Source organism: Rhamphochromis longiceps, linkage group LG17 (genome assembly GCF_057381845.1).
Source record: "Rhamphochromis longiceps isolate RC_006_pf linkage group LG17, R_longiceps_female_GT1.1, whole genome shotgun sequence".
NCBI classification, from domain to species: domain Eukaryota; kingdom Metazoa; phylum Chordata; class Actinopteri; order Cichliformes; family Cichlidae; genus Rhamphochromis; species Rhamphochromis longiceps.
Genome location: NC_140573.1, coordinates 37,004,802 through 37,018,897, shown reverse-complemented (window position 1 = coordinate 37,018,897; position 14,096 = coordinate 37,004,802). Strand labels below are relative to the sequence as shown.

The window sequence follows — 14,096 nt, the reverse complement described above, 5'->3', positions numbered from 1 at the left end:
CAGGACTTTTTTTCTTTTTTACAAGCAGTTAGTCTTGACCAACAATTAAAAAGTGTCATCTGTCTGCCTTTTTTCAGGGGGGCATTGTGTTGTATATGTGGGGAAGGGGCTTACTGGTGATGCAGTTGGCAGGTGTGGAGGCAGTGTGCTGCACTGTGTGCATGTGGGGAGTGGGCTAACTGGTGATTGCAGTGGTGTGTGTGTGTTGGGTGGGGGGCATTATGCTGTATGTAGAGGTGGGGGGAGAGAAAGGCAGGTCAAACAATTGAGGAATGGTATGTATATGTTATAAGTAAAAGTATATAACATTGTAAAAACAATGTAGTCTAAATGTTACTGTGTTACAGTAAACCTCTGTGGGAAACACTGAAACAACATTGAAAGAAAAATGATCTTAATATGCTGGTAAGAGGGCAAAAGGTGTTTCAAATTACTCTATGAGTCATACATTTGGGTCCCATCTTGCTTTCCACACAGCTTCACATAACAAATTCAAAGCGCATCGAAAAATATCTACTTTGTCATTAAACCATTAATTATTACATTTTAATGTGAAGTATGTTTTAAAGTTTGTTTTTAAAACTTTACATGGTAAAGAAAAGACCAACACAATAATCTAGTAGCACTGTAGCACTTAGAGACATTGGCATAAAAAGTTCTTACTCGTCTGTGATTCCCCTCAGGCCTGTGGTCAGGTTTCCTCTGCAGGTCAACAAACATTATGGAGAAGAAGCTTTGGTTGGTCAGTTTTTTAAGGTAAACAATATAATAATAAATAGAAGGATACCTTCAAAATCAACGTGGTCAACCTCAATATAGTCAATGTGAAGGTTCACAGGTTTCCACAACAAATATCAGATCAACAAATATTTCAGAAACACTCTGACATGCTAGCAGTAGTATCTAAACTGTATAATAATAAAAACTAGAACTCATCTTTTCTGATACCAAAGTCCATTTTAATGTATTTAAACACTATTTTTTTTCTTTTTGTAGAACCTGTGCATCGAGAACACCCGTATCATTGCACATGACAAAGTTCACAGTGGATAAAGTCTTCACTCCACCAATGGGGAAACATCATGGATGTCTTGAAGGCCGATGACCGCTTCATGTGAGGATCTTTACCATCTGAATCATGTTTCTCTGATGGAAAAGTACAGCAAAAACACTCCCTGTCAACTATTGGCAGCTTTAATGACTCTACAGTGCACCTCAGAGGCACAGAGCAGCAACTGCACCAACTAGGATCAGGGAAACATTTTTTTTGTAGTTTTTAAAAAGTGAGTTATCTCTTAGCCTAGATTATCATGAAGCTGTAAGTTTGGTGTAGCATAATGACTGAAAGCAAACAGAGGTGTTAGTGTGTTGTTGTGTAGTTGCCATTTGATCTAACATCATTTATTGCTGTTTTCAGCATGCTGGTCAATGCCATCCAGAGAGCAGGTATGACTGAGCTTCTGAACCAGCAGGTGGTGTTCACCTTCTTCGCTCCCACTAATGATGCTTTTAATGCACTGCCGCAGGATGAAGGCAACAGGCTGATGCACGAGTTTTATTCAACCACACAGCTTCTCTTTATTCACATTCTTTATTTATTTATTTTTTGGGGGGGGGACACTTCCATGTGTGACAACTGCAAGTGTCCAGAGTGAGGACATACTGAGGGACCCACTGCTGCACATAATCTGTGAGGCTTTGCACCCCTAATGATCCACCAGGAGAAACTCAGCAGTGTGTGAGGAAGAGGAGGAGGAAGAGCCAGCAGCAGCTGACAGATGGAGAGAATAGACAGACTGTTCCCTGTTTGTGAAGGACTGCTAGAAACGTTTAAAATAACTCATTGTCTGTCCTGAATCAGTCGTATTAGGTAATGTTCAAATAATTTTATCATTCCAGTGTTTTCAGTGTGGGAGAAAGTACTCAGGGCCTTCAAGTTACACACTATGAAAGGCAGCAACAAGTTGTGTGTGTATGTAAATGATGGCGTGAGTGTGTGTACATCTATGGACATCAACTTGATGTTTGCTAAAATGATAACTTATTAATTCATATAGAAAACAAGTTCTTTCTGAGAAAAACTAAAATCAACGCCAGAGAGGGTTAAACTAATTTTATGAAAAAGTTAATCACACATTTGATTTCCAATAAATGATAAATAACAAACAGGAGAAATATATACAAAACAAGAAAACGGCACACATGAGAGAAAAGGTCACATGACAGCACAGCATTTTCTACCCACACTTTGAACTGAATAACAAATAACATGTATTTATTAAACTTGTAGACAATGAAAACAAACAGAAATCAGAGTGTAAAATTTAAAAAACTTTTATTGATGTTAACTTTTTTTTTTTTTTTTAAGTTATTAAAAAGAAAACCCAACAGAGGAACCCCTCTGAGCAAGCATAGGTGACAGTGGGGAGGAAAAACTCCCTTTTAAGAGGGAGAAACCTCCAGCAGAACCAGGCTCAGTGAGGGGCCGCGGCCGTTCTAAGGGTTTTCTTAAGTATATCATTTAAAACTAACCAATTTAAAGTTTCCAATTCGTTTTCCAGAAATGTTTCATATCACGATTTCTTTTACATTACATCAGCTTTGTTTTGTTTCCTGGTGAAACAAAACAGTCGGCCTATAGATGAGAAAAACTGATGTATGCAACTTGGTTTCTTCGATAGTTTGGCTGCCTCCTTTATGAAAATTTCAGCAATCATATTTTCGATTGCTGGCTGATTTAATTCCAAGGCTAGCAAAACGAATCCTGCATTTTTAAACTCTTTACACATGGCTTTGAAAATCACCTCTTGGAAGTTTTTGAACTTCTCTAAGGGGATTTTATCAATTTCATCCTTGATTTTAGCCCAGATGTTGTTGGTATGCTGGTTGTAGATGTCTGAAACTCTTTCCAGGCTGATGACTTTGCCTGATTTGAATGCTCGGAGCAGTTCTACACTGCAATCATCGAGTCCATCCTCACCTCCTCCATCACCGTGTGGTACGCTGGAGCCACTATCAGGGACTATCAGGGACAAACAGAGACTGCAGCGTGTTGTGTATGTATATATCTTTCAACGTAGCACTCTTAATTCTTATTCTCATGTATATATCTCATGTATAGCTTATGCACATATCTTTCTACGTAGCACTTTTAATTCTTATCCCTACTTTTATTTTTTCATGTCTATTTAAGTGCTATTTATGACACTATGTTTGCACTGAAGCACCGCAGCAATTTCCTAATGTTGTAAACCTGCTCAACATTTGGCAATAAACCCCTTTCTGATTCTGATTCTGATTCTTTTACAGCTTGCTTAACGAGTTCTGCCATACAGTTTTCCACCAAAGATCTGTATTTTTCTTTGTTATCTACAGCCTGCATGGTGGCACGGCGGCCTTTGTCGATTGGAATTCTGCGCTTGGCAGTTTTTGGGGTTTTTTGCGTTTTCGTTTGTAATCGAAACCTAAATTGAAACGAAGGTTGTTGAAGTGTGAAATATTCCTATAATCGTTAATGACATTAACGTTACCACTTCCATAATTATGTATTGTGAGGTCCATTAGCTCATGGATGTGATCACTTTAACCATAAAGAATAACTAAATTCTTCAGGACAATGAACTCACTAAGTTATCCCTCTAACAGAGCCTCCACATGTTCTCACTCTAATTTCCCCCTGATGAATGAAGTTATGCTGCACTAATCTGAATGTTCGGAGGGAAATCAAACGCATTTCACTCGCAGTACTCAAGCTGACTTACCTTTGTTTGAATGACGACTTGTACGTGCTGACTCCACAGACAAGGTACGAAAATATATCAGGCTACATCAATAGCGGTTGGTCTTCAGGGTTTCTACTCCACCTCCGTATTTCATACGGGTCCACATTTCCAATGCATGCTATTTTCTGCAAGTACCGCCGCTTCGCCTCTGGACGCAATCGGTCTCTATTCTCTTTTGACCTATGCGTTGTTCCCCACCCCCCTAAATTTCAGAGCCCCCAGTAATAATAATAATAGTAACAATTCAAATAGCTGGGGCTTGATCAACCCTACCTGGGTCACCTGGGAAAGGGGGTCTGATTGTTGAAAGGCCCGAAAACCTCTGTGACTGCCATCAGCAGCAGTTATGCAGATTAAGATAATTTTATTGTTTAAGTTATAATAAATACTTGTTACGGCCCTAGCAGGGCCTCCTCCTGAAGGTGCCTGTGTGGGCGTGTCCCACTACCTCTTCTGCCTGAGGTGCCACCTTTCCCTTTTGTGCAGCTGACTCTCGTCAGTAATTAAAGAGATTTAAGCCCAGGGAAAGGTGAGTTCTGGGCCAGAGTGCCATGTGAGTGGTTACAGTTAGTGAGCTGCTCTTTTTGGCTTACGTTTTACTTTATTGACCAACGCCTGAGTTTTGTTTTTCTTAAATGGTGATAGCGGCTTGTCCGTCTCTTTTAGTTGAGCTACTTTAATAAAACTCTTTAATTTAACCCTCATGCCTTCTTGTCTCCTTTTTCTGACCCGGACACTTTTTGTTACTTCCCCTCACCGCCTAGACCCCTCAGGGGAACGTAACATACTTTATTTTAATATCAGATTTAATGTATACATTGTTGGTTTAAAACTACACATTTAACTTTTTTACAAAATGCTTCCAGGATGGAACCAATGTTCAGTCTGTTTTCCACCTGTGGGAAGGAGTGCACACTGCAAGATGCGTTTTCATTAACCCCTGCAAGTTAATGCGGCCAATGAGGTATGCACTTTGTATTTTATGTCGTAGTAGAAAAATAAGATGCTCTGATGCGACCTGAGTGCTCACACTGTGCCTCCATAAAATGAAGGTTATAACAGAAAATCTGTCGCTCGCTCTCCCTCTCTGTCTTTCACTCACACAGACACGCACACCACCACCTTCAACTTTGCTAAATTTCTAATGAAAAACATTAATCAGGCAGCTGTGATTGAGCAGCAATGTAAATCCAACTATTTTCACGGTTGTTGTGGTCGTGATAATTTTGTGATGCCACATCGAAAAGGCTCGGATGAGCTTTCCAAAGTTCTACAAGTTGTGCCTCCATCGCCTGTGTCCAGATCACACGCTGCACAGCCAAGCTGCACCGTCTTTTTCGCCGACGGTTACGTGTTTGCGCGTGAGCAGTGTGAGCAGCTGCGGTGACGCCCTCACGAGCGATTGATGATCGGGAGCTGCTCGAGGTGTTAATCGCTTCTCGTTACCCCACGTATACTACACGATGCACGATGAAGGCCAAAATTGGGCCGATCACCAAATCGGTCGCATGACTCAAAAATCGGCTCAAAATGGGCCAAAAATCGCACAGTGTAAGCCCAGCATTAGAGCAGCAATGTTTGTTCCCCTCAGAGAAAGAAAAATAGGCTGCAAAAGTACAGGGAGGAATGGGAAAAGGAAAACACCTGGCTGGAAAAGTGCACGATAACATCTATAAAGCGCACTGCACTGTGTGCCGGCGCACTTTTTCCATAGGCATGCACACACAATGGTGGGCACACGGAGAACATGAAGGGCGTGAAAGCTCGGGGAACCCTTAACCAATTTCTTGTCCACCAGGCCACGGCAGAAGCAGATATGGTATGTAAACATTGGTTTGTTTGTTTTTTAAACCCTCTGGTTAAGGTTAATATGGGCATGTGCAGTGAATATCAGCGCTATGTGGCCAGAAGTGTGATAATATAATTTATTTTGTGTAATAAACAACTGCAAGGATAGATGATTACAACAAATAGATGACTAATACATAAAAGTAATACATAGATGAATAATGATGATGAGTTATGATGCGTAATCATGGGAACAAGTGTGTTTACAAACAGGAGCAGCTGATTAGCATTAGAAAAGCTGAAATAATACCTCAACTGAAGCCAATTGTACTAAATGCACTAAATGTGCACTGTTACAAGAATGATTTTGTTCTATTGTTTTCTATTAATTTATATAATTTTAAGTTAAGCAGGACAGAGTTCTTTTAAAGAAAGATTTACTTATATTCTCAAAAGTTAAGCATGACAGGCTTCTGTTTAAGAAAGAGACCTGTTTTACTGTGTTAATGTTATTTTGAGCTAAAAATAAATGGCTAAATTATCATTTGTTTCCCATATGGTCATATCACAAAGAATCTGCATCTGCTTAAATCAAATTCAAGTCAAATGGTTAAAAAAAAATTTCACACACAAAAAAAAAGAGCTACCACACTTTGCCCGGCCCTGGCCACGAGGCGTCCCTTATTTATTTTTCAGGGAGTTGGCAACCCTAATGATCGACTGTTCCCATTAGAATTCCACAGTTATCATCTTGTACCCCCTGAAAGTCCTGTATGCTTTGAGAGACCGCTACAGTAGGGAAACATACAAAAGAGTGTCCAAACCATTGTAATTTTGGCTTATTTCTGTCTTATATAGTATCCTGACTCCTTAGCTAACTTAATAACTTTAGCTAAAGCGAACAGTCTAATTCACAGGTGTTGAACTCCAGACCTTGAGAGCTGGTGTCCTGCAGGTTTTAGATGTGCCCTTGATCCAACACAGCTGATTTAAATGGTTAAATTACCCCCTCAACATATCTTGAAGTTCTCCATAAGCCTGGTAAAGAAACTAATCATTTGATTCAGGTGTGTTGACCCAGGGTGATATATGAAACCTGCAGGACACCGGCCCTTGAGGCCTGGAGTTCAACACCCCTGGTGTAATTCATTAGTGCAGTATTACTGGATCACCTCTGAAGTGGTATGATATGACTATCACTGAAACGGCAAACTTTGTGCTGGATTATTGTGCAGTTTTCTCGAAGGACCCGGATGTATGACCCCAAAAACTGAATTTAAGAACTAAAACTGAATGGTGAGAAGTGAAACTGAAAGCATTCAAGAGCTAAATTTAATTCAAATTCAGTTTTAAAAGCTGTTATTCAGGTTGAGCAATTCAGATTTGGTCTGAGCAATGAAAGTGTTGGCAGGATGAGAACACCATCTGTCCAGAGTTTAAGCTTTCTATACTTAACAGTCTTGTTTTGATTTAGCCACACCTTATCTTTATTTTGTAGTTTGCAAACATTTACTATCCCAAGTTTGTTTGTTTTGTCACTCAAAACTTATCTGTAAGACTTTTACAAAACTAAAGACATCTGTGAGAGCAGACCTTCATTATTCTTCCCACAGCACGGCTCAGCAGTGAAACCCTTTACCCGAGGAAGTGTATTATATTGTGTGCTGTAAAATTAAGTTGTTGTTTTTTTTTTTTTTAAATTAGCTAATAGCAATTAAATATTATTTTAGCAAAGTGAAGATGCCAAATTTAATCACTCTCGAACAATGTGTTGCTGTTTGTGGTGTTTAGAAGTCATCATGAAATGGATACTCTGGATGGTCAGACCACCTGTTGAGCCAGAAAAGAGAAATATTAATTGGAGCCGTTTGTTCAAGGAGCAAAACTTCACACAAGCTGCACTATACTCACCTGAGAAGCTCCACAAAGCGGATGTTTTTGTTCAACCCTTCAACTGCCTTCATATCAGCGTCAGAGAGAGAGAAATCAAATATCTGGAAAGTTGGCAAATAAGTCTGATTATATTCCATGCGTCTGGTTTTCAGAAGGCACTTTTTGCTACCTACATACCTAAAATTATAAACAAACCTCAAAGTTTTCCTTTATGCGAGCAGGGCTGAAGCTCTTTGGGATGACCACCACGCCTCTCTGTACATTGAACCGCAGACACACCTGAGCCGTGGTCTTGTTGTACTTTTTGGCAATCGATACCAGCAGGTCATCTTCCAGCATTGGGGGGCATTTTAGGTTTACCCTTTATTGAAACAGTGATATTTTAATTTCAATCAAGAGGCTGAGAACTTGACTAGCTACTCATAAAATGAGTGTGACCCATACCAAGATGGATCTCTGGATGTTCCCAGCGGGCTGTAACCAACAATGACGATACCATTCTGCCGGCAGTATTCAAGCAATTTTGGCTGGGTGAAATAGGGGTGGCATTCAACCTGTAATAGAGCACATATGTATACATACACACATGTTTCTGATGAAGACAGCTTGGCTTATTCCTTGCGAGTGTTATGAACCAACACTTCCAAGTGCATCTTGATTGTTCATGTTACTTAAATAATAACTTCCTATCTCTGTTATGCTTTCATTGATTCAAAGTTCAGTCCTTTCATACTGATAATATTTCAGGCAGTAAACTTACTTTTTAAATAAATTTGAAGTTTTCCCCACATTTCTGGGCGGTATACATTGCCTGCATTTTGTTCCTATACCTCTGCAACATATCCATGTCCTATCCACACAATGTTCACATATCTATCAAAACACAGCTGTGTGTGTGATTTAGTTAAAACATATTGGGCATATGTCTAAAATCTGAGTCTTTCTGTTGTATTGTTCATTAGCTGTATGCGCAAATATTCAAAGACTGAAACTAAAGCCTTCAGCTGGTTGTGCCTCAGATTCTTTCTTCTGACTTTAATAAATTGCCGCTGCACAATAAAGTAACAAAAGCATTGACTCTTGAAACACTACTTTTTAAAATGAAGAATGGTTTGCACATTTATCTGCTGATCTTACGGTAAATATAGTACTGTACATTTCCCAAGTCTCGAGTATTTATATTTCTAATAGGACAGTTTCTTGTAAGTGGTGCTGAGCAATAGTTCTCCAGGCTTTCTGAAGACAAAGTTTTACTTTGGGCACTAGCTATTTTTTCACTCTTTTATCATGATTATTAAAACACCTAACACTGATCTATGAAATCAGTGTTATCAGTGTCACAAAAAGGCAGCTAATTCAAAGAATGACTCATTGAGTCTACACATTACAGAAAAGTTAGGAAAGAACCAGTTTCTTTAGGGACTTATTAGCATCCTGTAGTAAAAGAAAATTTCTTCCCATGTCTTTTATCTAAATCTCTGCCATGAATAACACGATTTGATGAGCAAAGAGCTTTTAGCTGGAAACTTGGCATATTTCAGTATGGTGTGAGGAAACTGGACAAGAAAAAAAAACAGAGCAGATGAACAGCATCTAAAAGCTATGTCCTTAAGAAAACAGAAAAACTGTATCAAAGATCTGATATGGGACCTGAGTGGTGTATCTCATCCTTCAACTAACCCATCAACAGTTTGTTGAGACTCACCATAAATGGTCTTTGTGGAAGGGTGGCTGTCAAGAAGCCACTCTTAAGGAAAAGAAGCAAGAAGAAAAGGCTGAATAGTGCCAAATTACACAAGAACTGTGTCAATACTGCGCCGTGCTACCTCACTGAACTCCTTAGTTCATATACCCCTGGGAAAGCCCTAAGATAATCAAGACAATTACTCCTAGTGCAGCCTAGATCCTGGCTAAAGACCAGAGGTGACCGTGCTTTTGCCCTGGCAGCCCCTAGCCCCTGGAACAATCTTCCTGCTGCTATTCGCGCCTCTGATTCCATCTATTCATTTAAATCTCAGTTAAAAACTTACCGAGCGTTTTCAGTTAGTTAGTTCAAAGAGCAAAGCTTTTTGACCTTAGTATTCTGAAAACAAGTACTTAGTAACTTATTTCCAGACAACTGCTTGCTCAATAATGTACCACTAACCTGGTTTGACACAGGTTTGTGTTTCAGCCCCGGCTTGTTAAGGATTAGCTCTAGTTGTCGCTTGTTGAAGTTTGAAACCCCAAGAGATTTTACAAGGCCAGCGTCTTTACAAGCTTCTAAAGCCTGTGAGAGACATAGGAAAGCACAATAATAAAACAATATAGTCAACGTTGAACTTTGAAACAATTTAAAAGCTCACAGAAACAGTAAAACTGAGACACTGTTTAAGCTGTCATTGATTTTTACCACATATCTTTTTGTATTTAACTATAAGTTAAAGGACGCGTGTACCCAATACTGTTGTTCTGTAGCAGTTATGTTGTCTTCACATATGTTAGGAAATCACTGAAACTAAATTTTCTTGAATAAGCAGGCCACCAAGTCTCACCTCCCATGTGGCACAGAGGTCCGTTTCATGATAAAGCCACTTCCCACTCTCATCTTTGGGGTAAAATTCATCTCCTGGCTTCAGAAAATTATAGTGTTTCAGTATAGTATAGTATTTCATTTGGTGCAGTAAAACCTCATGAAATTCAAACGTAAAAATTAAAAACTTGTTATTAAGTTTTCACATGTGTGCATACCTTGAAAGCCATGGGCATTTCTATAATATAGAGGTCAACATAATCCAGCTGTAATGTCGTCAGGGTTTTCTCTAAAGTAGGTCGTACTAGCTCGGGTGGATGAAATGTGTTCCACAACTTCAAAAGAAAAGAAGAAAAGTTAACAAATGTAGAAAAAAGCTACAGAACTCAGCATTTGGTTTTTTTTTTTTAAGATTCAAAGGTAAGTCATGAAAATGAATATGTTATCGATTTGTATGTTATCCATACCTTTTAAGTTTCTCACAAGCAAAAAGCATTTTAGACTAGTTTTTGGTTAACTTTTGCCTTGAGGGACTTTGTAATGTTTGTCTCGAAAGGTGTTGTACAAACCAAACTGTACTTACTTTATCTTCCTTATTTTTTTGTGGTTCAGGGAAATAATATTGGTATAATATTCAGATTGGCTTTTTTTCTTATTTGCATTATTAGTTATTTACAGTTCGCATACCGCCACAACAGGTCCACTGATGATGCCATAGCCCTGACACTACATACTGCCCTGTCACACCTGGAGAAGAGAGACACGTATGTGAGAATGCTGTTTGTAGATTACAGCTCAGCATTCAATACCATCGTTCCCTCGAAGCTGGACAGGAAACTGCAGGATCTAGGACTGAGCAGCTCCCTCTGCAGCTGGATCCTTAGCTTCCTGTCTGACAGACGCCAAGTGGTCAGACTGGGCAGCATCACCTCATCCCCCGTCACACTGAACACTGGTGCTCCACAGGGGTGTGTACTGAGCCCTCTCCTGTACTCACTCTACACCTACGACTGCACGGCCACTAACAACTCCAACATCATTGTGAAGTTTGCGGACAACACTACAGTGGTGGGTCTTATCACCAACGGTGATGAGACAGCTTACAGGGAGGAGGTCAGCGCCCTGACCCACTGGTGTCAAGACAACCATCTCACCCTCAACGTCGCAAAGACAAAGGAGTTGATAGTGGACTTCCGGAGGTGCAGAGAAGTACATACCCCCATCACCATCAACGGCGCTGCTGTGGAGAGAGTGAGCAGCTTCCGGTTCCTTGGTGTACATCTGGCTGAGGATCTTACGTGGTCAGTACACACAAACAAAACAGTGAAGAAGGCGCAGCAGCGCCTCTTCTTTCTCAGGAGACTGAAAAGATTCGGCATGAGCCCCCGCATCCTCAGGACCTTCTATCACTGTGCCATTGAGAGCATCCTCACTGGATGCATCACCACCTGGTATGGCAACAGCACCGCCTACAACTGCAAAGCTCTCCAGCGAGTAGTGCGGTGCTCTGAACGGATAATTGGAGGTGAGCTTCCCTCCCTCCAAGACATCTACAGGAAGCGGTGCCTGAGGAAAGCGGGGAGGATCATCAAGGACTCCAGTCACCCCAGCCATAAACTGTTCAGACTGCTTCCATCAGGAAGGAGGTTCTGCAGCATCCGGTCCTGTACCAGCAGACTGAGAGACAGCTTTTTCCATCAGGCCATCAGACTGCTGAACACTTCATAGACACCTCAGCTTCACTACTGGAACTTTAACATTATGCACTCCATACTGTACAGTAACGCCACTGTTTTGCACATGTCTCAACTCTGTATATTTTTATATATTTTATTTATTGTTTACTCTATTTAATTTGTAAAATATGTGTACACACACACACACACACACACACACACACACACACACACACACACACACACACACACGTAGAAAAATATTTAGTATACACATCCAGAAATGCATATACTATTATATATTGTACATATATTTATTAGTTTCAGATGTAGCCATTCTTGTATTTTGCTTGTTTACATTATTGTATTTTGCACAACTCTGTTGCTTGTGAAGCTCGCACACAAGAATTTCACTCACATGTGCTGTACCAATGTATCTGCACATATGATGTGACAATAAAAGTGATTTGATTTGATTTGATTTGAAATAACTAAAGGAGTTGTACTTTTTTGTCACTTTGGCCACCATTTTTGACAGGAAAAAACACATTTTTAAACTTTAAATTTTTTGTTGGCATCAACAATTACACCCAGAGAAATCCTGCTAAACGCATTTTTCATGCATTCTCGATATAGATGTTAAAGCTCATCTAGAAACGTGCATGCTAGGAATGGTGCAACCAAAACCTGTGCATGCCGTCATAGTGCTGGATTTGTTTCAATGAATTAGATGAAAAACAACCTGCTTCACCCTGAATAACCTACATGAGGATTTTGTGGATTTGTTATTAATGGAACTTGTTGTTCGATTTCTAAAAGTCTTGATGATCTTCATGCATCACTGAACTCTTGAGGTGGGAAGTAACAAAGCACAAATATTTGTTAAAATTTTATAAAATTTTCTATACTGCACTTCAGTAGTAAAACAGGCTCGTTACTTTTGCCTTAACGGATTTGCTTTAACGGATTTTTGTCACTATGAGCCAACATTGTGTTTTTGCATATTATGATACATGCAAATCAAACTGAGGCTATTTAAAGACTACATGAAAATACTCTGGAGATTAGTTTGGTGTACTGTGATGGGTTTAAAGTAAAGAAGAGTGTGTGACCGGTGCACAGTGACTGTGGTTTCATGAGTTTGCATGAGTTCTACATCAAGTGTAGCAGAGATTCATATGAATTTTAGCTGATGATTCTTAGATCTATTGACTGATATATATATTTTTTATTTTACTTCTTTTTCTTCAGATTCAAGCTGAGTATACTTAGATTGGAAAAAACTTAGGCTGAAGTTTGTATTCCCATCTGCTAATATTATTTTATCATTGTGTTAACATAGCCGAAGGTTAAGTTAGCTTTGCACAGAAATAGAAATGTCCTCCAAACAGCTACTAAACAGCCTGTACTTTTTTACTTTTACTTGAGTAAAGAAGTTGAATCAGTACTTCATCCTTTACTGGAGTAGTTTTGAACAGTAATAGATGTACTTCTACTTAAGTACAGAATGTGTGTACAGAAAAACAGAAAGAAAAAAAAAGTTCAACAGTCAAGGTGCACAGGAGAGGCTCACACGAACAAGTATGCTTTGCAAACCTTTCCACAATAGAAGATGTCCTCTCTTTTCACAGTTCCATCTGCTATTTTGTCCCTTATTGCTTGCCCCACTTCGTGTTCATTGCAATAGATCAATGCTCCGTCAATATGTCTGTAGCCCGTCTCGATCGCAATTTTGACAGATTCATATGCAGTTCCTTTAGGAGTCTGTCAAAAAAAAAAAAGAAGAAGAAGAAGTAGTACTGGAAGGAATATATAGTATAAAATAAAATAACAACAACCATAATAATAATATAATAAGCACTCAAAAGTCACAGCGAAAAACAAACAAACAAAAAATCCTACCACTATTTTTTATTTATTCATTTAGTTTTTGCTTCGTGACACATGCACAACGATATACAATATACAATTAAATCATGAATCTTACCTCGTGGGGATCTGCATAAGTTCCCAGTCCTATCAAGGGTATGCTGTTTCCATCAGATAGGGGAATGGAGTGACTTTCTGCTGTCAATTCCATGTTTAACAAAAATGTTTGTTACAAAGATCTTGATGTCTGACACTGTGCACTCACTCGAACTTTTGAATACTGTCTAGGAGGCTGGCTCCTCTGCTCTCTACTCGGCCAGAAACTCCTCCCAAATGCAAAGTGCCTCAACTGTTGCTCATGAAAACATGAACAACCGGACACCAAGACAAACATTTACAAATGGAAGTGAACACGCTATCTGATCATCATGAATGAGACTAAAATGCTATACTATATGCTATATTATATGTTGGATTAAGCTTTCAGATACTGGTGAAAGCTGGCAGTGACAATGGGATTACGCTGAATTTATCTACCCCCAGTTCTTCAGGTGACACAGTGTTGAAAGCCAAAAG

General features: G+C 39.4%; 1 protein-coding gene across 1 annotated transcript; it reads right to left on the bottom strand.

The window, feature by feature from the left end:
* Positions 1 to 6,492: 6,492 nt before the first annotated feature.
* On the bottom strand, positions 6,493 to 13,894 carry LOC146650125 (aldo-keto reductase family 1 member D1-like). Its single transcript, XM_085386191.1, has 9 exons — positions 13,639 to 13,894; positions 13,248 to 13,415; positions 10,194 to 10,310; positions 9,998 to 10,075; positions 9,610 to 9,732; positions 7,908 to 8,017; positions 7,659 to 7,824; positions 7,482 to 7,564; positions 6,493 to 7,400 (listed from the first exon to the last, which is right to left on the bottom strand). The coding sequence occupies exons 1-9, from the start codon at positions 13,729 to 13,731 to the stop codon at positions 7,358 to 7,360; spliced, it is 981 nt and encodes a 326-aa protein (XP_085242317.1). The 5' UTR covers positions 13,732 to 13,894; the 3' UTR covers positions 6,493 to 7,357.
* Positions 13,895 to 14,096: the final 202 nt, after the last annotated feature.

What these genes read in the sequence shown, in the direction of transcription:
- LOC146650125 (XM_085386191.1), bottom strand. Translation starts at nt 13,731, where the DNA reads ATGGAATTGACAGCAGAAAGTCACTCCATTCCCCTATCTGATGGAAAC. An exon ending in ACAAACCTGTGTCAAACCAG is followed by an intron (nt 8,018 to 9,609) that starts GTTAGTGGTACA and finishes GCTCTATTACAG; the next exon opens with GTTGAATGCCACCCCTATTT. An exon ending in GCATAAAGGAAAACTTTGAG is followed by an intron (nt 7,565 to 7,658) that starts GTTTGTTTATAA and finishes CCAACTTTCCAG; the next exon opens with ATATTTGATTTCTCTCTCTC.